General features: G+C 44.3%; 1 protein-coding gene across 1 annotated transcript; it reads right to left on the minus strand.

Moving 5' to 3' along the window:
- Positions 1-3,201: 3,201 nt before the first annotated feature.
- LOC140915315 (bone morphogenetic protein 2) lies at positions 3,202-10,605 on the minus strand. The gene is made up of 5 exons (XM_073354901.1): positions 10,431-10,605; positions 9,658-9,797; positions 8,597-8,713; positions 7,115-7,316; positions 3,202-3,653 (listed from the first exon to the last, which is right to left on the minus strand). The coding sequence occupies exons 1-5, from the start codon at positions 10,603-10,605 to the stop codon at positions 3,202-3,204; spliced, it is 1,086 nt and encodes a 361-aa protein (XP_073211002.1).
- Between the last annotated feature and the right edge of the window lie 12,671 nt (positions 10,606-23,276).

Raw genomic sequence — 23,276 nt, forward strand, 5'->3', positions numbered from 1 at the left:
CACCTCTTACTTTAACCCCCTGTACATTGTCTCTGCTTGTTCCTATTTAAAGTGTCATAACATATTTACATATTGAATGTTATTCCAAGGGATCTCAAAGCACTTTCCAAATGTTATATTATTTTATTTAATTAATTTATATTTAACTAATAAAAAGATGCCTAGGCAAGATTTTAGCACCTTACCAAGTAATCATTATTTTAAATGATTTGTACTGCAGTGGGCTGTTATGGCCCAGGACCCCATTGTGTCAGGTGCTGTACAAACAGAACAAAAAGACAGTCCCTGTGCCAAAGAGCTTGCAGCCGAAATAATAAATACAGGAAAGTCCCAGCAGCACTGAAATTAATTTTTCAAACAGGAATGCAGTCACCTGCAAAAAAAGCTCCTTTTTGCCCCATCATCATTCTGGGAAGCAATCCTCAACCCTCTCCAAAATGCGCATCAAACATGTCTTTTGCAGCAAAGGTATTAGGAATCATTTCACCCAACACTGGCATGCAGCTACCTCTGGGGCCAAACAGGCTCACTTTAATAGTTTTCCAAAGATGGAGATCTGAGAATGGTAGCCTTTGGCCTTTGAGAGTGGCCTTGGCCAGGTGGTTCAGAGGAAGGTATAAAACATTCAAGGTCAAAGTCACTCCTAGTGTAACTACACATAGGGCCGGATTACCAGAGGTATTCTTTTTAAAAGCATTGTAAGTGCCTAACTCCCATTGATTTCAATGAGTTAGGCAGCTCACCTTTGGAAATCTGGCCTGTACTGTCCTCAGTGGAGTTACACCAGGGCTGAATTGGCCATCTAATCACGTGGCGCTGTACCATAAGAGCAGATGCCTTTCTGACCCAAGGTGGGGATCACTTTATGCTCTGAAGTTTATACACTTTATTGACAGGCTCTGTGGTTTAATGGGTTGCGCATTGGCCTTCTAGATGGATGACAGAATAAGTTATTCAATGGGCGTGAATTTGAGCTACATTTGGGGGTTAGACTAGATGACACTTGTGGTCTCTTTTAACCCTATGGCTCTAAAAAGCAGGAGTCTTTACAATTTGGATCTGTTAATGTAATTGCAATAGCTTCATACAACTCTATATTCATGGGAGTGTATAATATAGAAACACAACTGGGCTTTTGGTCCTTAAGAACTTTACTTGCCAACAAACTGAAACAATCTTTCAAAAAGTGTAGCTTGGGACTCAGATAAGCACCGGCACGAAAAGTGAATGGGGCTAATCCCCGTGGATCTGAGCTTGCTGATGGTACTCAGGCAAAAATCCTAGCAAACTTTAGTGTGAGTTTTATTTGAATAACGACTATGGGATCAGGTGCATAGGGATAGATATTTTGTTTTGTTTATTCAGTTTTGCCATGGGAGTTTAGGGCCTGATTCAGCACCCACTGAAGGCAATGGGAATGTGTCCATTGTTTTCAGTGAGCATTGGACCAGGCCTTAGAAGGGAAACTGACCAATGTAATAACATTGCAATAACATACATTGAAGACGTATTTCATAATTGTATTGGAAAATTAAATTACTCTATTACAGATTAATTAAAAATATTCCACACATTCGTTTAATACAGTAAAAACAATTTGGCAATTTGCTAATTGCAGAAGTTGCTATTTACAGAAACAAAGATAGTTCCTTACAGTATAAATATTTTCTCCAGCTCCCTGCAGCAGACATCTCCAGAAAGTTACTGTTGAACTTGAAGAAACTACAATATTGCTTAATAATGTGTTTTGCTATTTCTAATGTCTGTCCTGCATTGTTGACCTTTAACATACACAGGTCCAGAGCATGTGACAGAGTGGAAAAAGGCACCAAGACATAGCAGATATTTGCCATGTACACACAGCAGAAAAAGCTGTTCCTGCAGCCTGAGCACCATGGTCTGTCTCCCTCTTGCTTCAGAAACAGTAGGTGTCAGGGGAGAGTAATGGGCAGTGCTGGGCAACTGCCCATGCGGGAGCTGGTGTCCCAGGCAGGCGTTGGATCAAGGCTGAGGAACGGCTCTTCCACTATCTGTCCAGCACTGTCGGGGACCCGTTGGTACTTGGGTGGGACCTGCCCTATAGGACTGTAGGCCTGCAAATCTGGAGCCTATGCAAATAGAGCAATGCCATATTTGATAAATATGTATTATTTCATTTGCATAAAATCTCTCTCTTCCCACCCCCATGCCTGGTTCCCTTGCCCTAGCTCCTCTCTTTTCCCTTCCCACCTCCAGGTTCCAGCCCACTCTCTGAATCCGCCCACAGACACACTTGACCATAGAGCCCCTGCCTAAAGCATAGTCACCAGATCTGCTGGGCTGGGGGAGGAATGTGCTGTTAGTGTCCTGGAGGACTTTTGGGGGTCTCTATAGTTTAGTGTCAAAGTGGCTGTGAAGGACACTAACCGTAGAGGAGCAGTCTACAGAGGCCCAGCTCCTTGGGAAATGGACAAATATGCAGACTGGGAGTGGGCCTGGCCTGGCCTGAGAACCAGCTGCAGAGAATGCCCCCTACTCCAAGCAGGGAATAGAACCCAGAAGTCCTGACTTCCAGACTCCCCTTTCCCCACTCTAACAACTAGATGTAACTCCCCTCCCACAGCTAGGGATGGAACCCAGGAGTCCTGGCTCCCAGTCTCTGTCTCCCAGAGCTGGGAAAGAAGCCAAGAATCCTGGCTCCCTGCTCCAACAACGAGACTCTAACCAAACAGAGGTGTTTTCTAACAATGGTTCTGCCTAAAATGCTCAGGGTTTTACGTTATAGCCCTGATTAAACCAAGTTCCGCTCTGTCCCACTGGTTTGTATATACAGAAACACCCCCCACACCTTCCCTGCATTGTCACCACAGGCCAGGCAGCATGGGACCCTTTGAAAAGTCAGCAGGTCTGTAGAATTTGGCAGCATTCTCCTCTCAGCTGCTGTCCCATGGGTGGAGCCTGGAGGTGGAGCCTTTTCAAAGCTGACTGGCTGGCTCCCCCCGATCTGACATGTTATTAATCTGAACATCACAAGAGCTGTGAATAGGTGCTGGAACTAGGGGTGCTATCACCCCCCTGGCTTGATGTAGCAATAACAACCCAAATACATGGTATCCGCCTTCAGCACCCTCACTATAGAAGTTGTTCCAGCACCACTGGGGCTGTGGAGAACGGGTGCACTGAGTCCAGATGCGAGTCAGTTGCAGGCAGAATGGGCTCTTGTTAATGACAACCACAGCTTGTGGCCACCATGTCTTTATAATTCTTAAGGACAACATTCTCATTGTCGTCAAAGTACATAATACTGATGGAACTCAGTTTGTCTGGGACACAGCACGGTGTGCTGACGTCTTTGGTCAGTTTCAGCGTATGCACTATGGACTGGACGGTAGCATGGTTGGTCGCTCTTAGACTTTCCCCTAAGGGGAACAGGCAGGCCCCTTTGCAATAATAAGCCTTGTAGCCACGTGGGGAAATGATCCACCCCGCCCAACCAATTTTATGGAAGTCGACGAAGAGATCATTGAGCTGGCATGGCACAATTTTGTCTTTGTGGGAGAAGGAAGAGGTATCCCGAATTCTTCTGCTTTTGTTCACTCTGATGTTTGCAAAGACCTCATTTTGGTGAGGTAGGTGTGATGAAGTATCATCTTCAGGCGAGGATGGCTGGAATTCTGAAAGCAAGAGGACATGACAGGGGTAAGTAAACCTTTGTCATGAAGAACACTGTATTTCTGTCTATACGTTGGGAGGAGTTTATTGCTCTCAAAGGAGATAGTCCTCATGAAACACACAGATTTAAACAAAACTGGGAAAGGACAATGACACTTATGGTACATCTATACTATGAGTAAGGGGTGCGATTGCTCCTGTTCGGGTACACATAGGCGAGCTTTCATTGAGCGAACACGAATACAAATAGCAGGGTAGCCGCAATAGTGCAGGTAGTTGCATGCTACCCATGGCTTAGTCATGTCTCCACCGCGCTATCTGTGCTTCTGTGGCTACACTGCTACTCAAAGATAGCTAGTGTGAGTATGTATACACAGGCAGGGGGATCACATTACCAGCTCGTAGTGTAGACATAGCCTTAGACAATGACAGTATTATAAATCTTAAATACTTAGACATTTAGGCTGCACTTCCCTCAGGACCAAATCCTGAGGACTTCTTCATAGAGTCATAGATTCCAAGGCCGGAAGGGTCCATTGTGATCATCTAGTCCAGGGGTTCTCAATGTGGAGGTTGGGACCCCCTCAGGGGGTCGTGAGCTTATTACATGGGGGGTCGCGAGCGGTCAGCCTCCACCCCAAACCCCGCTTTGCCTCCAGCATTTGTAATGGTGTTAAATATATTAAAATGTGTTTTTCATTTATAAGGGGGGTCGCCCTCAGAGGCTTGGTGTGTGAAAGGGGTCACCAGTACAAACATTTGAGAGCCACTGGGCTAGTCTGATCTGTGTAACACAGTCTAGAGAACTCCTCCAGAAGGGTTCCTTTTGAACTACAGCCTATCTTTAAAAAAAATAAAAATCCAATATTGATTTAAAAATTGCCGGTGATGGAGAATCCACCACGACCCTTGGTACGTTGTTCCAAGGATTCATTATCCTCACTGTTCAAAATGTATGCCTTATTTCCAGTCTGAATGTGTCTCGCTTCAGCTTGGCATGCAAGGCCCAAAAAGCACTGAAAATACAAAACAAAGGTCAGGAAATAGTGAAAGTTTTGAAGACTGCACAGCTCCCTGCACTACAGAGCCAAGTCTGGTTGTGTCTCTGTATAGGAAGGTGGAGCAGAAACGGAGAGAACCAGAGAAACATGGACTGCCCAGATTTATTGACCACAAATTGTAGATGGGGCAAAGGTTCCCTACACTGAGAAGCAGGATTCTGTCTCCAAGCCACCACATAAAGTCCTTTTACTGGACAGGGAGCCGGAATTTCACTGTAAACTTGGCACTAGGCTGGTCTGTTTTACTTTTGTTTCTAGTCAGTTTCACTGTCTGGTTCTCATGAGCCAGCACAATGTTGTCTTGTTTGGGTCCTTTCTGATGTACAAATAAGGCTGGAAAGTTTATTTTTAAGTTTTATTTATTTGGACGTATCAGGACTGCAAAGACTAATCTCCCTTAGCTCTGGTGGAGGATCAGTGGGAGGTGTAAGGAATGTTTGTTATAGTTTAAGAGGTGAGGTATTGAACAGTCAACAAAAACTTCCCTTATTCAAAGCGTCAATTAGTCATTGCAGTTAAATCAACATTTTAGAAAACAAAGAAAAAGCAAAAGCAAAAAAAAAGTTTTAAACTGCCCGACTAAAAACCCCCTTCCCTCTGGACAGCTGAACTTCCATTTTGTGATATCACCATTTGCATAAGCTCTCCAGTCATGTAGAATCTTCCAGCCCAGACAGGACCTGCAAGTCTAATGTAAATCAAGAAGAAGCAGAACCCTTCCCCCTTTTTAAACAAATAAAACAAAACACCCTTTTGGCTTTTATTATGAGTCAAAGAAGAAAAAATAGGTATAAACACAATATATTTTTCCTTAGCAGGTCCCTTTCTTACTTAAATAAAACAACGAAAAGTTTTCTACTTCCTTTTCCTTGCAGAGATAGACCTAAAATTGTAACTCAGACCCTAAGGGAACCTTGGCACTGGATAAAAGAGTGCTACAGGGTTCCCGAGCCTCCTGAGTGAAGGGCCAAGAAGCTTCTTTAGTCTCTCCGCGGGCTTTTGCGGACCTCAGAAGTTCCATAGGAGTGAAGGGGATGCCTTCCTGATCTTCTGTCCCTCAAGCTTAGTGCTCACCGAGTCCCTTCTCTCTGTGGACCTCCTGAGAGGATTTGTAACTTGCAGCAGTAGCATTCCCCTCTGAGGTACCCTGGGAGGTTTGTCAAATAGAGAATACAGATTCTGCACACTTCCGTTTGCTAACTGCTTATGGCCCTGTCAGGATGTTAGATACATAAGAAGTGACAAATCATCACACTTAGTATTAAAGACATGATTGTGGGAAATGAAAGATAAAAACCAACGTTCTTTCAAGCATGCTTTCAATAGTCTACAGGGAAAGAAGGACAGATGGAATGAACATCTCTCTACAGGGGCAGAGATAAGGTGGCTTGAGTGCCTTGTTTGAGAAGGGAAACCTTACCTCTGCATTTCCTGGGTTCTCATTTTTGTTTGTGTTATGATGTTTGTTGTTTATCTGCTTGAAAGGTAATATGCACTGAAACCCAATATGAGCCTGCAACCTTAGCTTCATAGCCAGCACATTTTTTGTGGGAGATGCATTTCATAAATAGGAAACCTTTGTAGTATAAATTCCAATTTTTTTCTTTAACTTACTAAAAAGTTGTATGGTGGACACGAGCGTGCACATGCACACACACAAATCTGAGTGACATTTCCAGCCCGTCTTCCCTTCTGGTCCTCTTCTCTCCCTTCCTCAAGTGTATATATCTGCTTTCCCTCCTTCTGCTTGCTACCCTCCCTATCATCTTTTGTCCTCTTCCCCAGCACTACCTTGCATCCCATGAGGTCCAGAACTCCATATATTGGTGGAGTTGACATTGCATGCTCATAGGCTGGAAGTCACTGGTTCTACACCTTTGACTAGAATGATGGGCATGAAGAGAAGACATACTTAGGCCAGGACTATAGATGGAAGACTATAAACTTTTGCTGGCATAGCATACTTGTGTTGGTCAGGGATGTGATGAGTTGTGTTTTGTGACTGACATAGCTGTGCTGACAAAAGCACCTAGTGTTGATGCAGATATACCAGGAAAAACTGCACTTTTGTCAGTATAATTTGTTTCGCTCATGGTGGGGCTGGAATAAGCTTCAGTTTTGCTGGTCTAAACTGCCTCCAAACTACATTTGCCTGTATCGAATACTAATATAACTATACCAGCAAAGCGCTTCTACTATAGACCTGGCCTAAGATGTCTGGTGACCCACTACAGGAGGCAAATAATAAAATGATTATATCAAAGCAAGCTTTTGACAGTGGCAAACCAGAATCAGTTTCAGTGCTTGTGACTAATGCAACTATCTGCAGAAAATGCATGAGGAAGTAACAGAACTAATTAAAGGGAGCTTCTGTTCAAAGAGTTACTGTTGCATTATCTTACCGGTGGAAGAGGGTAGGAAGCTGGAAGATTTCTGTCTGTCATTATTGGTGAAGAGGACCAAGAAAGCATTCCTACTGTCTCGCATATTGTGCTGGCTCTTGGCAAACTTGACAAAGTTGGATTCCATTTTGGTTTTAGATAGATGAGTTGTAGTGATCAAAAAGCCATGGTTAGTGCTGCTGTGTCCCACCCATTTGGAAACCTCAGAACAAAAAAGAAAAGTGGAAAGGATCATTTGAGTAAGTCTATCTCATTAGGACTAAGCAATGTTTATATGGGGGAAGAAGGAATAGCCTAAAAGATTGCCGGGACATATTATATTATTATGAAGACAATAGTTGTAACTGCCTAGTTAAGGTTAAACTGAGTTTTGTACTTAAACCAGGAACTCACCATCTTTGTGCTGTACGAAGCATACAGTGTAACTTCCCCAAAACCACAGCCCTTACCTTTAAATACAGAATTATTTTTTGGAGAATTTACTGGTACATTGATTGATTAATCTAGGAGTCAAAATTAATTTTAAAATTGATCCTTGCCAGGAATTTAGAACCCTTTGTCAGACCTCTCTTTTCCCAAGTAATCTTAATAATGGAATAATATAGACTCCAGACTTTCCATATTGTTAAAACTCATTTAAATCTCACACACAGGCTACATCGGAGGAAATTAGCAATCAAGCTAAATTATTAACAATTGCTGAATCTAACTATTATGATTGTGGACTAACAGGTAAAGCTAAATCACTGGCTCAGGTCACTCTTAGCTCAGGCCATTGTAACCTCAGAGGTAATTCAACCAGTCAGCCACAGCATGCTTGTGAATCTGATCTTAAAGATAAAATAAAATAATTATATAAGGCTGATAGTAATGAGTTGCAAATCTATACTGATATCAGATGGTTAATTTTGTTTTTTAAGTGAAATTCCCCAGACCAAAAACACAGGTTCAGCTGGAGATAAGGTTGAGAGCACATATCAATAATTTAAGGGCATCTCCAAAACATGTATTACAAACCAAAGAGATTTAGAGTTAAGGTTACATTTATAAGGATCTAGAGACATTAAGGTATGGAAAATACAAAGCTAAAGCCCTAAATAACCTTAACTCTGCCCTGTAGTGATGCCATGAGCATAAAAAGAAAATGAAAAACGAATTTCTCCTAAGAAATTGATGCCGTCTACCCTGGGACTGCAAACATTAAAATGCTTTAATCATAATTATGTAGTTATTGTATGTTGTTACTATGAGCAGAGTTAAGGTCATTTGGCTGTTGCAGGTCGTACGCTGCTACCAGTTAATAAGCTCAGGTTGTCAGGCTTGTGGCTTTGGAGCTAGAGAATTTACGGTTCTGTCTCTGCTAATGCCCTGAAGTTTTGGTATCCAGCATAGTGGCAACCATGAAGTTCCTAGCCCATGGCCATGAATTTGTTACAATATCTTTAGCATAAAAAACAACGGAATTAAGAATTCTCCGCTTACTGTCTGCGTGACATTGAACACCTCCCAGCCTTCGGTATACAAAGACAGTAGTCTGGATGAAATGAGATTTCTTCTCTGCAGCTTACTTCCTCTGTCCAAAAGCTCATACACATCCACCTTGAATATGGTAATACAACAAAACAAAATTAAATGGGGAACAATTGATTGTCTCCAGCAAAGAGGTCAGCATCAAAGAAACACGTTTCCTCCACTTCCAGGATGGATTCACCCTGTCTGTTGACCTGGACTGAGACTAAAAAGTGGCTTCTGGTCAGCTTCACATAAGGGCAAGAAGTAATGTACATCTACTAGATACATACAGATAGATCTATCTATATCTCTAACCCTCGATAGATATATACCCCTAATCCTTAGTAATTTTTTAGGAGTAAGTAATAAATAAGAACCTGTATATCTGGTAATCATAATGAAAATATGCATAACAAAAACAAAAAACAGTGAATATTCTCTCAGCACTTGGATATTATCTCATGTACTAAGAGCCACACAAAAACAAATATATGCAAATGGAAAATCACCTGGCCATCTATTTTTTGTCTCTTTTGACTACTTGATATTGTCCCAAGTTTCCTATTGCCCCACATATTTGCCCATTGGGTTCGCAGGCCACCTGATTCCCTCGAGATGGACTGGAGCTGCAGAATTTGGATCTGGATTGCAAATATCTCAAAATCTGGGATAGCTTGGCTGTGGTTTGAGCTCACCTTCAGGATCACCGAACTGTCCTGTTTGCTTTTGCACAGATAAATCAGTAGATTGTTTGGCAGCATTGATGTTTCATTGAAAAAAGTTCAGAGGAAAAAAAAAATAGCATAGCAACAAAACCAAAACCCTGGCTGTATTTCTTTGCTTGTTGGAGTCAAAGAAATAGATGAAACTTCTACATTGCTGGCAGTAACCACATAAAACACAGGATAGTTTCATGGGGTAGTTGGTTTCAGTCTCATTTCTTTCATGCTTGATTTTTTTAACTTAAAGACACTATCTGTCGATTAATTATTCATTTGTTATTATTGTTAATAATATAATCGCCCACTTACTTTGAGAAAATGTTGCCAAAAAGATTTTTGAGGCACATGGTTTTTATTTAGTTTGAAAACTCGGAGCTCAGCTTTTAGCATTTGTTCATTCCTCCCAACCGAAGAGATGTTGAAGTAGAAATAAGACTGATCAAAATAATCTAGAAAAAAAACAACAGAATTATTAATAACCAGTCCAACATACAAGACACAGAAAGAATACTCTGATTTTCCAGGAAATGGCAATATGTCACCTGCAGTAACAGAAAGAACTACTCAAATGTGTGTGTTAAAACAGTGATAGACATAGGACACTGAAGTGAAAATAGAATTAAAAATAGGTCTTCAGAGCAAACCAAAAGCATATAACCATGCAAGAGCCAGGCATCTAATAAAATGGAGCAAATTAAATTTTCTGTGCATGGGATATTTTAAAAGAATTAAAAAAAAAATCAGACCTATGTTTATTTTGAATTCAGAATGCCCCACCCCCCACCCAACATTCACTAAGTAGCAATGAGTTTGTATCAAAGGCTTCCATATAAAAGTTTAATCTACAGGAGTCAGGTATATACAAAACACCTTACATCACCCAACACCCTTCCACATTCCTTCATACGTACACATCTGCACACTCTTAATCCCTCACTCTCCCCCCGCCCCCGATACAGCCCTGCTCTCCCCACAAACCCATTAGCTTCAGTGGAGTTACACTGGGGTGAATTTGCCTCCCTAGCTTTGTCTTGTCCCACTTATCCAGCCTCTCCCCCATCTTCTCCCTCTCTGTGGCTTACCTCGGTCTTCAAGGCTCCGCACCACGTTGCCCTCCAGCAGCCCTGGGGCCTTCGTGATCCCATTGGAATCTGCCACCTTATTGAAAAGATCTACCATAAACTGGGGTGGTTTCCTGTGAGGCAGGACATCATGGGGCAGGGCCTCAATGTCAAAGACCTCCTGCAGTCTCCGCATGGCTTCGGCGAGAATCCCTTTGCTCTGCGTCCGCACGGACACCCTGGACAAGCGAGCGGGGTCACAGAGCAGCAGGAGCAGCAATACGAGGCAGCGCCAGCCCTGGGATGCTGCCATGTCAACTAGATCCTCTTTGGCTGTTACAGAAGGAGAAGTGCAGCTGCAGCTCAGGTGTGCTCTGATCTGGAGTCTTTGAGGAGTGCAGAGCTCCAGGAGGTACTTGTCACTGGCAGCCAAGCCTCCCAAATGGGCTGAGAAATCCACCCCACCAGCTCCTATAAGGCAGTGTGCAGGGAGTGCTTGGCTTTGCATGACAAATCTGAGCACCCGCTTGGTGGTGGTGTGGCCATGGGTGGAGTTCCTGCAAGTGACGAAGTGGACAAGCCACACAAGTAGCTGACTAAGCAGCTTGAATCCACACATCTGACATAATGCTTTATTCCAGGCCTTTGTCAGTGTCCCTGCTGCAGCTAGTCACCCTCCAGTCACCAGAAGGGGGTTGGGGCGGGGGAGATGGACTTTTGTGTTCTTTCTAGGTCTAAGATACAGTCCCCCTTTTCAGTCCTTGGCCTTAAACCTGATAATTGTGCTAAGCATGCTCTGCTTTCCCTAATCAAACACCCCATTGGATGGTGCTTTCCCTGGCCAGCTGGGTTATGCAGGGATGGTCTTGTAATGAGACCCACACCCTACCCCCATTATTGAAGCTTAAGGACTGTGAAAGTACAACACACAGGGATTCAGTCTCAATTAGGGGAGTGTCATTTCCACTCTTGTAAGCATCAAACAAGCCATTTGTTTGTAGTTCCCTGAATGTGCAATACCTTCAGTGATAGGAGAGATCAGTTTCTGTTCCTCCAGCTGCTTCTCTTCTTTGTCCTTCTGTACCCTGCATGCACTATTCGTTAGAGCAAAAAGGAAGGATGGGCTTGTGGTTAAGGCACTGGAGTGGGGCTCAGGAGATCTATAGTCAGTTCCCAGCCTCAGAGAAGAAAAGGCAGAAGTTGGCTGTGTGTGATCCACACAGTGGTTTAAAGCAGTGGTTTTCAACTTGGAGTCTGGGGCTCACTGGAAGGCCGCAAGCTGGTTTCAGGGGGTCCGCCAAGCAGAGCCGGCATTAGACTTGCTGGAGCCCAGGGTAGAAAGATGAAGACCTGCTGTACGGGACCCCTGCCATCTGGGGCTGATGCCAAAGCCTGTGGTGTGGGGCCCCAGGCAATTGCCCTGCTTGCTACCCCCTAATGCCGGCCCTGGCTTTTCTATGCAGAAAAACAGATGTGGCCCAGGCAGGCCGTGGAGTTTGTACTGCACATTGGGGGTGGACCTCAGAAAGAAAAAGGCGGAGAACTCCTGGTTTAAAGGGCGCACACGGCTGGTGAACAGAAGCAGCAGCGAATTCCCTTTGTTTTCATCTTGGCCTCTGTCATAAATATAAAGGGAAGGGTAAACCCCTTTGAAATCCCTCCTGGCCAGGGAAAAGCTCCTCTCACTTGTAAAGGGTTAAGAAGCTAAAGGTAACCTCGCTGGCACCTGACCAAAATGACCAATGAGGAGACAAGATACTTTCAAAAGCTGGGAGGAGGGAGAGAAACAAAGAGTCTCGGTCTGTCTATATGCTTTTTCTGCCGGGGATAGACCAGGAATGGAGTCTTAGAACTTTTAGTAAGTAATCTAGCTAGGTACGTGTTAGATTATGATTTCTTTAAATGGCTGAGAAAAAAATTGTGCTGAATAGAATAACTATTTCTGTCTGTGTATCTTTTTTGTAACTTAAGTTTTTGCCTAGAGGGATTCTCTATGTTTTGAATCTAATTACCCTGTAAGGTATCTACCATCCTGATTTTACAGAGGTGATTTCTTTACTTCTATTTACTTCTATTTCTATTAAAAGTCTTCTTTAAGAAAACTGAATGCTTTTTCATTGTTCTCAGATCCAAGGGTTTGGGTCTGTGGTCACCTATGCAAATTGGTGAGGCTTTTTATCCAACATTTCCCAGGAAAGGGGTGGTGCAAGTGTTGGGAGGATTGTTCATTGTTCTTAAGATCCAAGGGTCTGGGTCTGTAGTCACCTAGGCAAATTGGTGAGGCTTTTTACCAAACCTTGTCCAGGAAGTGGGGTGCAAGGTTTTGGGAAGTATTTTGGGGGGAAAGACGTTTCCAAACAGCTCTTCCCTAGTAACCAGTATTTATTTGGTGGTGGTAGCGGCCAATCCAAGGACAAAGGGTGGAATATTTTGTACCTTGGTGGAGTTTTGACCTAAGCTGGTAAAGATAAGCTTAGGAGGTTTTTCATGCAGGTCTCCACATCTGTACCCTAGCGTTCAGAATGGGGAAGGAACCTTGACAGCCTCATAAAATGCAATTCACAGAAGCAGGCGTGGATGTGGCACTAAAATGCAATATCAGACTGGAATGAGAAATAAGCCCAAATCTTAGGCCAGCTAAGCCACCTGATCACCCTACCCCAGGAGCCTAATTGTGTTATTGTTCCCTGATACCAGGTCTTCCTCACCAGGTGAAGGACAACTACCAGTTGAGCCCAGAAACAATTGAAAGAATCATTATGTGCATGTACAGTGCCTCGCACAATGGAGCTGGGGCCTCAACGCTACCATAATACAAATAAATAAAAATACAGAAGAACAGCTGGGTCTGATCCAATCCCCCTGGCCAAGCACTCCCAAATTTTGCATGTATGAGGCTCAAATTCTGGATCTGGAATTGACACTGTCCAGGTCTATCTCTGCCTTTTGGGAACAGCAAAGGAGCCATTTGCCCCTCTGAACATCGTGCATAACAACATCTCATGGAAATGCAATTGAGCAACATGGCATGGAGAATTTTGCTATTGTCCTTTCTGTTTCCCTTGTGCTGTTTTAAGTTTTAAAGACACAGCGTGACAACAGGAGCCTAGCAGCTTTGAGAGTCATCCGCTCTGTAGGATCCCAAGCAGGTGACATCCACCTCTTCATGGCAGCTAAGCATGATATCACATAAGAAGATGACCTCAGGCAGAACATGAGCAGCAGAAGCAGATGAACTAAGCAACGAAGGATCCTAGGGCAGATCCTCTGTCTCTGTGCAGATGTCTCTCAGGCTTTGTCTACATGAATGTGTAATTTAAATCAGCGTCTAAACCAATTTAGTTAAGCTGATGTAGGCTCTAGTGTGGATGCTCTTATTTTGGTTTAAGTGGCTTACAGTGAGAGAGCTAAAACCAATTTCTAATTGATTTATGTTAAACTGCAATAAGTCCTTCTTACATGGAAATAAGAGCATTCACACAGGGATCTGCACCAGTTTAGCTAAACCACACCTTGAGTCAAAGCAATGCAGTTTTCTCGAGTAGATGAGACCTCAGTAAATAAAACTGCACAGGACCACCTGCCTGCAACCCATCCCCTCTCAGGAACTAGGTGAAGTATCAGCAGACTTGTGTCTAATAGAACATTTATAACGTTTTCCAGGACATGTTGTGTAGTGGGGGACAGAACTCGTGCATTCTCAGCTCTGCCTCTAGGACAAGTCACTTCATTGCTCTGCATTTCATTTTTCCCCCGGCTGTAAAATGGATCTAATAATAATGAAACTGTGCCTCTTTTTGGTTCTTTCCATATGAGGGAATGAAAGGATTTTACAGAACTTGTTTTGTTTAGTGCCATGATACATTTGTATTAAGTAACAAATCTGTTGCTGCTTGGGACTTCAAGGTGGTCACTGTGCTGCACACTACGGCCACTTGTCTCTTCGGGGTAACAACCAGTAGAGAATTCAGATCTTCCTGCTCTAAAAGCACGAGCCACTACCACTCAGAGGAAGAGAATACCTACCAGCTGCTAGCAGAATGGGACTTGTGATACGCAACTGAGCACTTAGAAATCCATCCAGTTGAGGGCCGTGGTGCACCTCCTCACTAGCCAGTTACTTATAGTATTATCAGCCTCATTTTGCAGATGGGGAAACTGAGGCAAAGAGAGGCTGACTGATTTGCCGGGGTCGCACAGGAAGTCTGCAGCACAGTCAGGCATCTGACCCAGATCTCTGGAGTCCTAATTATTAGCAGGCTATCCTTCATACCTGGGCACAGCGTGCTTATCGTATGGCGTAATACATTGCTTGTAAAAACATTGGTGTGAAAACTAAGTGTGAAGTATACATTATTTTGATTTTAAAATAAGGCAACTCTCCAAACTGAGCATTTTACTAAAGTACATTCTTATTGTAAAGACAGATACATCTGTTCAGAGTTCAGGAACGTCACTACGTGTGTCGCATGAAGCCTAAAATGTCTGGTAAGTCAGTATAACACGATGGAAGCAACTACAAGCATGGCCGAGAGCTCTTTGTGTTCAGTAGATCAGCAAGGTGAATCGTTACTGGGTGTCATGGTCAGTTATCATGCAATTGTTAAGATCTGAGCCATTTTGACTTTACACATTACACCTGCATGGTTCACAGCTGCAGTAAGGCGTGACTCTATGCCATGCCAAGAGTCCTAGACCATCGTGATATCAGAGTTAACTCAACCAGTCATCACCCTTACTCCACAGCTAATTTGAATGCAAAGATTTCATGGGTTATCTGAGCAAGAGACTACACAAATCCTGAATTACTTGGCTCAGTGGCCACACCCGTGCTCCCAACTGCCACCTGTACAAATCAACACAAATCTCCCAGCAAAACCCCTCCGACACAAACCAACACAACCCCCCCACAACACAATCAGCACACAATGACCCCAAACACACATTACTGCAGCACACACCCTTTATTTGCCACCCACACAAATCAATACAACTATCCAAGCACAACTCACACAGGCACTCAACCTCACTCATACCATAAAATCATACACTTAAGTGGCAAAGCTGTGCTCCTGTTTATAGCCAATTGGTGTGCACTGCGAGCAGGGTTGCATTCGAGAAGGCTGCATATGAATCCATGCGCTTCAGAAACACTGTTCACTAATCCGTCACTGCTAATTGTTAGTCGCATAAAAACAAAGCCAAGAAAAAGAAAATATTGATGAGGATAACAACATCTCACAGTCCCATTCCACCACTCAGGCTGACAGTTCTCAAGGGTGTAAGAAATCATTCATGTACAGCAGCACTGAAATGCAGCCACTTCTGGGGTGGAGTTTGGCAGCCGGACGGGAAACACTACAGCCTATATAACACTGGTGTAGATGGGAATGATCTTTTTGGCCAAGGTTGTAGCGGCAAATCCCTGCTTTTGTGAGAAGAGTCATGGGATCATTAATGTCTATGCTGAAAGGATATGCTTTTAGATTATGTTGTCTTGGGGTGGCGGGAGGGGAGGGGTCCTTCTTAACATGGCATCACATGCTGTGTATCACTTAGCACATGCCAGCACAAAGCTAGCCTGTATTCATAGAATCATAGAAGATTAGGGTTGGAAGAGAACTCAGGAGATCATCTAGTCCAACCCCCTGCTCAAAGCAGGACCAACACCAACTAAATCATCCCAGCCAGGGCTTTGTCAAGCTCGGCCTTAAAAACCTCTAAGGATGGAGATTCCATCACCTCCCTAGGTAACCCATTCCAGTGCTTCACCACCGTCCTAGTGAAATAGTGTTTTCTAATATCCAACCGAGACCTCCCCCACTGCAACTTGAGACCATTGCTCCTTGTTCTGTCATCTACCACCACTTTGAACAGCCGAGCTCCATCCTCTTTGGACCCCCCCTTCAGTTAGTTGAAGGCTGCTATCAAATCCCCCCTCACTCTTCTCTTCTGCAGACTAAATAAGACCAGTTTCCTCAGCCTCTCCTCATAAGTCATGTGGCCCAACCCCCTAATCATTTTCATTGCCCTTCACTCGACTCTCTCCAATTTGTCCACATCCTTTCTGTAGTGGGGGTCCAAAACTGGACACAGTACTCCAGATGTGGCCTCACCAGTGCCAAATAGAGGGGAATAACCACTTCCCTCGATCTGCTGGCGATGCTCCTGCTAAATGCAGCCTGTTATGCCATTAGTCTTTTTGGCAACAATGGCACACTGTTGACTCATATCCAGCTTCTTGTCCACTGTAATCCCCAGGTCCTTTTCTGCAGAACTGCTGCTTAGCCAGTCAGTCCCCAGCCTGTAGCGGTGCAGGGTCTTAAGTGCAGGATTCTTCCATCTTAAGTGCAGGATTCTGCACTTCTCCTTGTTAAACCTCATCCAATTTATTTTGGCCCAATCCTCTAATTTGTCTAGGTCACTCTGGATCCTATCCCTACCTTCCAGCATATCTACCTCTCCCGCCAGCTTAGTGTCATCTGCGAACTTGCCAAGGGTACAATCATTCCCATCATCCAGATAATTAATGAAGATGTTGAACAAAACTGCCCCAGGACTGATCCCTGTGGCACTCTGCTTGATACCAGCTGCCAACTAGACATAGAGCCATTTTTGTAACGTATTAGTTACGTATGGTGTGTCCTGCCCATGTGTCTACACCTCTGAATTTCATTAATATGCTGCTTATTGTAATGAACCTCTTGTGATGGGAAGGAGCAGTTGTATAAATATAAAAGAGGCATCTGTGGGAAGAGAGCCCACCTAAATCTACCTACCGTAATTACGGTGATAAGAGTTTTCACTAGGTGGTGTAAGTCAAGTACTTTGAGAGTTAGATGAAAGGTGCAATTTAAGTGCATAGTATTATGGCTGGGTGAGGGTATCTGCATAGGCATGGCAGGGGTGGAGTCTGAGCAGGGAGCAATACGGGGATTTCCTGCCTTTTTGCTAGTCTCTAAGGTGCCACAAGTACTCCTTTTCTTTCTGCCTTTTTTGGTAATTGGAGGATTTGCGGCCACAAACATGTCTAAAAGGAACTATACATTAGGGATGGGTGTAAACCAAATCCCTGGATCAGAATACCAGGAAACTTAAGAACACAAACCCAGCTCTGGTTCCAGATCTCATGGCTGGCTCCTTTTTGGCTTTCGGTCTGAACCAAATCCCAGACTCTGAGCGCCACTGAATATTGCAGGCTTTACCATGTACCTCCAGATCCAAATTTTGCAGCGGGCGCTGGTGTAAGAGCCACCTGTGCCCACTCTAAAACCACTTGTGGGACTCCTCCTCTAGAGGAATCCCCAGCTGGAGGGATCAAGCTGCTTTCTATGCCACTGGCTGGACTGCAGGTCCGACCTCTCTGTTGTGAAGTTAGCCTTCAGAATAGAAACTGGATGCTAGGGCTATGTCTGTCCTTGTGATTTCACCAAATATTACTGGCTGTTCTCTCCTCTTTCTCCCGTGCAAATATCCCACCTTTCTCAGGTGCCTGCTTCTGATAGCTGGTCTCTTCCCACCTCCCACTGAGAGATGGAAACTCTGCCAACCTCTCCATCCAGGGATGCACTGCCCTCTTGGGACTTGTCCACCCTGGAGATTACATCGTGTTAGAATACAAGTAACACTAACTGTGTTAAACACAACGCAGTAGTCAATGTAGACAAGGTCTGCAATGCTCAGCGTTCTGCCATCTGCTTGTGGGACCACGCGTTAACCACAACCAGCAGCTGGATTAGAAACACAACAGTTGTCTATGCTGAGGGACAGACACTCAGTTGGGGAAAACTGGGGTTGCTCTATTGGTGTCAATGGTTTATAGCAGCTCAGGAACCACATGGCGTGGTTAACATTAGATTAGTTAATGTTCTGTAACACCATGCAATTTCCCAGAGCCCTTGGGGATTGTACATTGGGAGGCCTATTTGAAACAAGATGCTTTCTCCAGTGGTCTGAGGAAAGCTTGATGTGTATTTCCTTGCTAAATAAAAAAAAATAAATCTACAAGTTGGAAACAGCTAAGTTATTGAGAAGGCCTTTTTTGACTTCAGGTAGCATTAAGATCAATTTTGCTGGAGCACAGGCAGTTGCCATTGATTTCCATGGGCATTGTGGCAGCTCAGCATTTCCAAGGTGCTGTGGAAAGGCTACCATTGTTCCAGTTTTCACAAGGTCCTGGTGCTGCTAGACATTTCCTGTCACGGCCAAGAGTCCTGGCTCCTGGGGAAACCCACAATGAATGTGAGATACAGACCCTGTAACGGGAGGAAGTTACATGGGGAATTTCATATTCGCTGTAAGTGTAACCCACTGGTCAATGTGTGTTATATGGCCCACTCAGTGCCCGATCTAGAGGATGAGAGTCTGTTACAACCCCAACTATAGAACTTGGCTATTTAGCTCAACGCACAGTGACTCATGAGGATTACTGGTTCAATCTCTGATGTTGGTCATGACGGCGCTGTCACACCACTATTAGAGGTGGTAGTCAAGAAATTCACGCAGGGCAGAGTCAAGGTTGTTTGAATGCCTTAGCTGTGCATTTTCATCCCACAGCACGTTTGGATTTCCTGTAAGGGTAATGTTGACTCAAAGTTCTGAGTTTGTAGTGCTTGGTTCTGGTGTAATTACAACATTTCTGTAATGATTTTTACCCTTAAAGTTAGTTACATACTTTCAACCTTAATTTCATTTTTGCATAGTGTGTTGTCTAGGAATGAAGCAGGGTGAAGCTTGCTTTCCTCTCTCTGGGCCTCACAGCAGCCTTCCCCATTCTCCCCTGTCTTTGCTGCATAGCCCCTGACTCTTTGCTAGCCCATGATGCATTCTCCTCTCACCAAGAAGGAGAACAACTGTCAGCCTGAGCAGCTCACTTGACCTCTTCTGTGAGGATAAGGGGCTGGTGCAGCCAAGGCACAGTGCAAACACCATCAGCTCTTCCGCACATAACTCGACACCTCACCCCAGAGGGAGACAGGCACTGGCATATGAAGAACTGTCCAAACTGGCCTGTCAGGCTCTCTTCAGCCCAACAGCTCCCACAGCAGGGAGGAGGTTAGACTAATCTCCTCCTCTCAGCTTAATAAAAGCACCTTGCTCAGAGTCCTCCAGGAGCACAAATCCAGAAAGGCATGGCTGAAGGAGCAAGACTCACACCACATCAGCAATTTAGAATGAGGCAGAAGTGCTGAGATCACCTGAATCCTTAGAATGGCAACTCCTTAGTGGGTAACAAGTAGAGAGAACTGGTGAGTTAAGAAGAGTAAATTCAGCATTTACTTTGAACGTGAATGGATAAGAGAATAAGGGACCCTAAATGAGTGTTTTTAATCACTTGTCTGCTACCCTTCCCCGTGAAGATTTGCTCCCAGCTCTAGGTTTGCCGGCACATCCTGGTGCTTCACTAGGGTTCTGAAAAGAACTTTAGAAGCATCAATTAAGTCTTTAAACATGCCTGTAATAGATTCACAGGTCTCCAACTGCTTTTCAAAGGAGGCCAGCATTACTCCCATTGTACAGATGGGGAAACTGAGGCACGGGGGGTGAAAGGACTTGCTGAAGCTCATCCATTAGGCCAGTGGTGGAGCCAGGAGTAGAACTCAGGTCTTCCGAGTCCAGTGCTCTGTCCCCTAGGCCAACGGATAGAAATTCATCCTTCAAAGAAACCCACCAACTCTGGAGTAGACTGCTGTGACTTAACAGCTCACAGTGACAGTGTAAGGTAGGCAGTGAACCACAGTGTATCCAATTGAAACTTTAGGGAAATTTAGGAAGGAAGAAAAGAATTACTTGAGCTGGAATTTGGGGTCAACTCCTAGGCTAGGGATAAAACTGACATGGGATCTTTAATGGTCAGTAACTTCTTTTACATCAAGAAAAGGAGTACTTGTGGCACCTTAGAGACTAACAAATTTATTTGAGCATAAACTTTCATGAGCTACAGCTCACTTCATTGGATGCATTAGCCTCTAAGGTGCCACAAGTCCTCCTTTCCTTTTTGTGAATACAGACTAACACGGCTGCTACTCTGCCACCTACTTTTACATCGTATCTGACATCGCAGCCAGCAGCACAGGCACCCCTTAACACCATGTGGGGGCAATGGCTCACTACTGACAGAAGAAAAAGTGCTTCCTACTGAATCACTAACACTACTGCTATCTTTCAGAGTAGCAGCCGTGTTAGTCTGTATTCGCAAAAAGAACAGGAGGACTTGTGGCACCTTAGAGACTAACCAATTTATTTGAGCATAAGCTTTCATGAGCTACAGCTCACTTCATCGGATGCATGCCGTGGAAAATACAGTGGGGAGATTTATATACACAGAGAACATGAAACAATGGGTGTTACCATACACACTGTAACGACAGTGATCAGGACCTTGATTATCACTAAAAACGGTCCTCCCCCCCACTGCCACGCTCTCCTGCTGGTAATGGCTCACCTTTCCTGATCACTCTCGTTACAGTGTGTATGGTACCAGCCATGGTTTCATGTTCTCTGTGTATATAAAATCTCCCCACTATATTTTCCACTGTATGCATCCGATAAAGTGAGCTGTAGCTCATGAAAGCTTATGCTCAAATAAATTGGTTAGTCTCTAAGGTGCCACAAGTCCTCCTTTTCTTTTAACACTACTGCCTGCAGCAGCTGGCTGTTCCTGGGAAACCTCCCAGCCTAAATCATCTTCACTTCGAGGATATGACAGATCCACAGTCCAAGTTGGAGCATTAAATAGATTCCACAAGGAATCAGCCCTGTACACAAGGGGACTGCAAGACTTAATACATTATCCCCCCTTGGTGCTATTTATTCATATACCTAGCTCTCCCCCTTAACACTAATGCCAGCCTCCTCTATTAGAGCAAGGTATTACCCTTTCCTTGAAACAGCTTTGTCTGCGTTCCCCAGGTACTCCGTGTTTTCTAGGCCCTCATTTTAAAGCCCATCCCATTTTAACAATTTCATTTTGACAATCTATCAATCCCTTTCATAACTTTCCCCCAGAAGATGCAGCTTTTGCTGCATATGCGATGGCTGCCAAGACGTTTTTCTCTCTGAAAGCTTCCTTAAGAGGCAGCAGATTTCTCCTGAGAATCCAACTGAGAAATACACAATATTCTTCTTACGGCATCGTATCTTGCCTTTGTTTCTTGCAGCTTTCAGGCTCTGCATTTTCAATCTGTTGGAAAATGTTCACAACATGGTGCTACCAACAGGCATTCCTCTGTGGTATTTCCTCACAGACATTTGATAGCATCTCTCTTTAAGGAATGGGTTTCCTTTATGTTCAGTCTCAAGAAAAAGCCAGAAAATCTCTCTCCATAAAGAAGCGCCCTGTGCCTCTTCTGGTTCTGGCAGTGTTGCATATGGGACCGTATTTACTCAATATCAAGCTGAGTTAGTTGGTAGATATGGACAAATGGATTCAGCTGAGCTAATCCAGATTTGCACCAATGTAACTAAGAGCAGTTTCTGACTCAGTTATCCATATACAGCAATCACCAGACACTGGTGTCAGAAGTAGCCAAAAACCATCGTGTTATGAATTGGAGAGTAGAATGAGGATAGTGGTCAATATCTCCTCTCTTCAAGGTTTCTGAAAGTACATCACAGAAGCTATACAGTATATGGAGTCCGGTGACCAAAAAACCCCAACAAGATCATCCTCTGTAAAAAGCATTTTATCAGCAAGAGAAAACCCGACCGGAAGCAGGCATAAAAGACATTTCCCAAATATTTAATGAGCCAGAGCTGTCAGTAACACAACTGCTTAATTATTTATTGTGTTGGGAAATGGACAATTACAGTCTCAGATCCAAAACATACCCATGGAAATCAGAGAAATTGTTGGACTTGTCTAGGATTTTAGTATGCACCTGCTTAAAGAGATTATATTGCATATTCTGGGAAGAGCGAATGCCAATAATTGACATGGTGGACCCCAAGGGCCATATCCTCAGGTAATGTAAACTGGCATAGTTCCATTAACTTCAATGGAATAGTGCTGATTTGCAGCAGCTGAGGATCTGGCCCACCGCATAGCAAGCTTTGTAGCTGTAATGATTTAGCAGAAGATTTTTCAGAAGTGCCAAAGGGGTTGAGGAGCACAAGTCTTGCTAGATGCTTTTGAAAAATCTTCCCCCCTTATGCAAAGAATTCCACTACTACTAAGACTGGTCAAAACCAGTCATGGCCAAGTAGTCATGGGATTATAGCAGACAAATGGAGGTGATCTATGAGCAAGGCTACGATTTAGTCACGGGTATTTTTAGTAAAAGTCATGGACAGGTCACGGCCAACAAAAAGTCACGGCCAGTAACCTGTCCATGAGTTTTACTAAAATTGCCCCTAACTAAATCTTAGGTGCTGGGGGAGGTGCTTCAGCAGATGCTGCTGCTCGAGGGGGGGTGCTCCGGTGGTTGCTGCTGCTCCTGGGGCAGGGGGGGTGGCCTGTGGCCCCACCACCGCCACTGCTCCGGGTAGGGGGTAGCTCATGGCCCTGCCCCCGCTGCTCAGGGCAAGGGCAGCCCAGGGCCCCACTGCTGCCTCTGCTCCTCTGGGTGGGGAGGCCCCAGGGCACTGCTGCTGCTCTGGGGTAGTGACCGGGACTAGTTGCCTGGGGCTGCCGCAGATGCTCAGGCGACCCTGGGGTCAGCCACTGCAGCTGTGGAAGTCCCGGAAAGTCATGGAATGCACGAAAGACTCATAGCCTTACCTATGAGTAAGGCTATTATTTTGTCATGCAAATTTTTAGACAATTTCACAGAAGAGGTGCAGAGAGGAAAAACTCAGTCTCATCAGAAGGTCACACTGCAGCAGCAGCAGCTCCTGTCCCACGGGGCTAGGTCTGACTTCCCATTCTGG

The sequence above is a fragment of the Lepidochelys kempii genome, chromosome 7, assembly GCF_965140285.1.
Source record: "Lepidochelys kempii isolate rLepKem1 chromosome 7, rLepKem1.hap1, whole genome shotgun sequence".
Lineage (NCBI taxonomy): Eukaryota > Metazoa > Chordata > Testudines > Cheloniidae > Lepidochelys > Lepidochelys kempii.

Coding starts and splice junctions, on each gene's coding strand:
- LOC140915315 (XM_073354901.1), bottom strand. CDS start 10,605: ATGCGGAGACTGCAGGAGGTCTTTGACATTGAGGCCCTGCCCCATGAT. Junction 9,798..10,430: donor GCGGAGCCTTGAAGACCGAG/GTAAGCCACAGA, acceptor TTTTTTTTCTAG/ATTATTTTGATCAGTCTTAT. Junction 7,317..8,596: donor TGTTCAATGTCACGCAGACA/GTAAGCGGAGAA, acceptor TTTTGTTCTGAG/GTTTCCAAATGGGTGGGACA.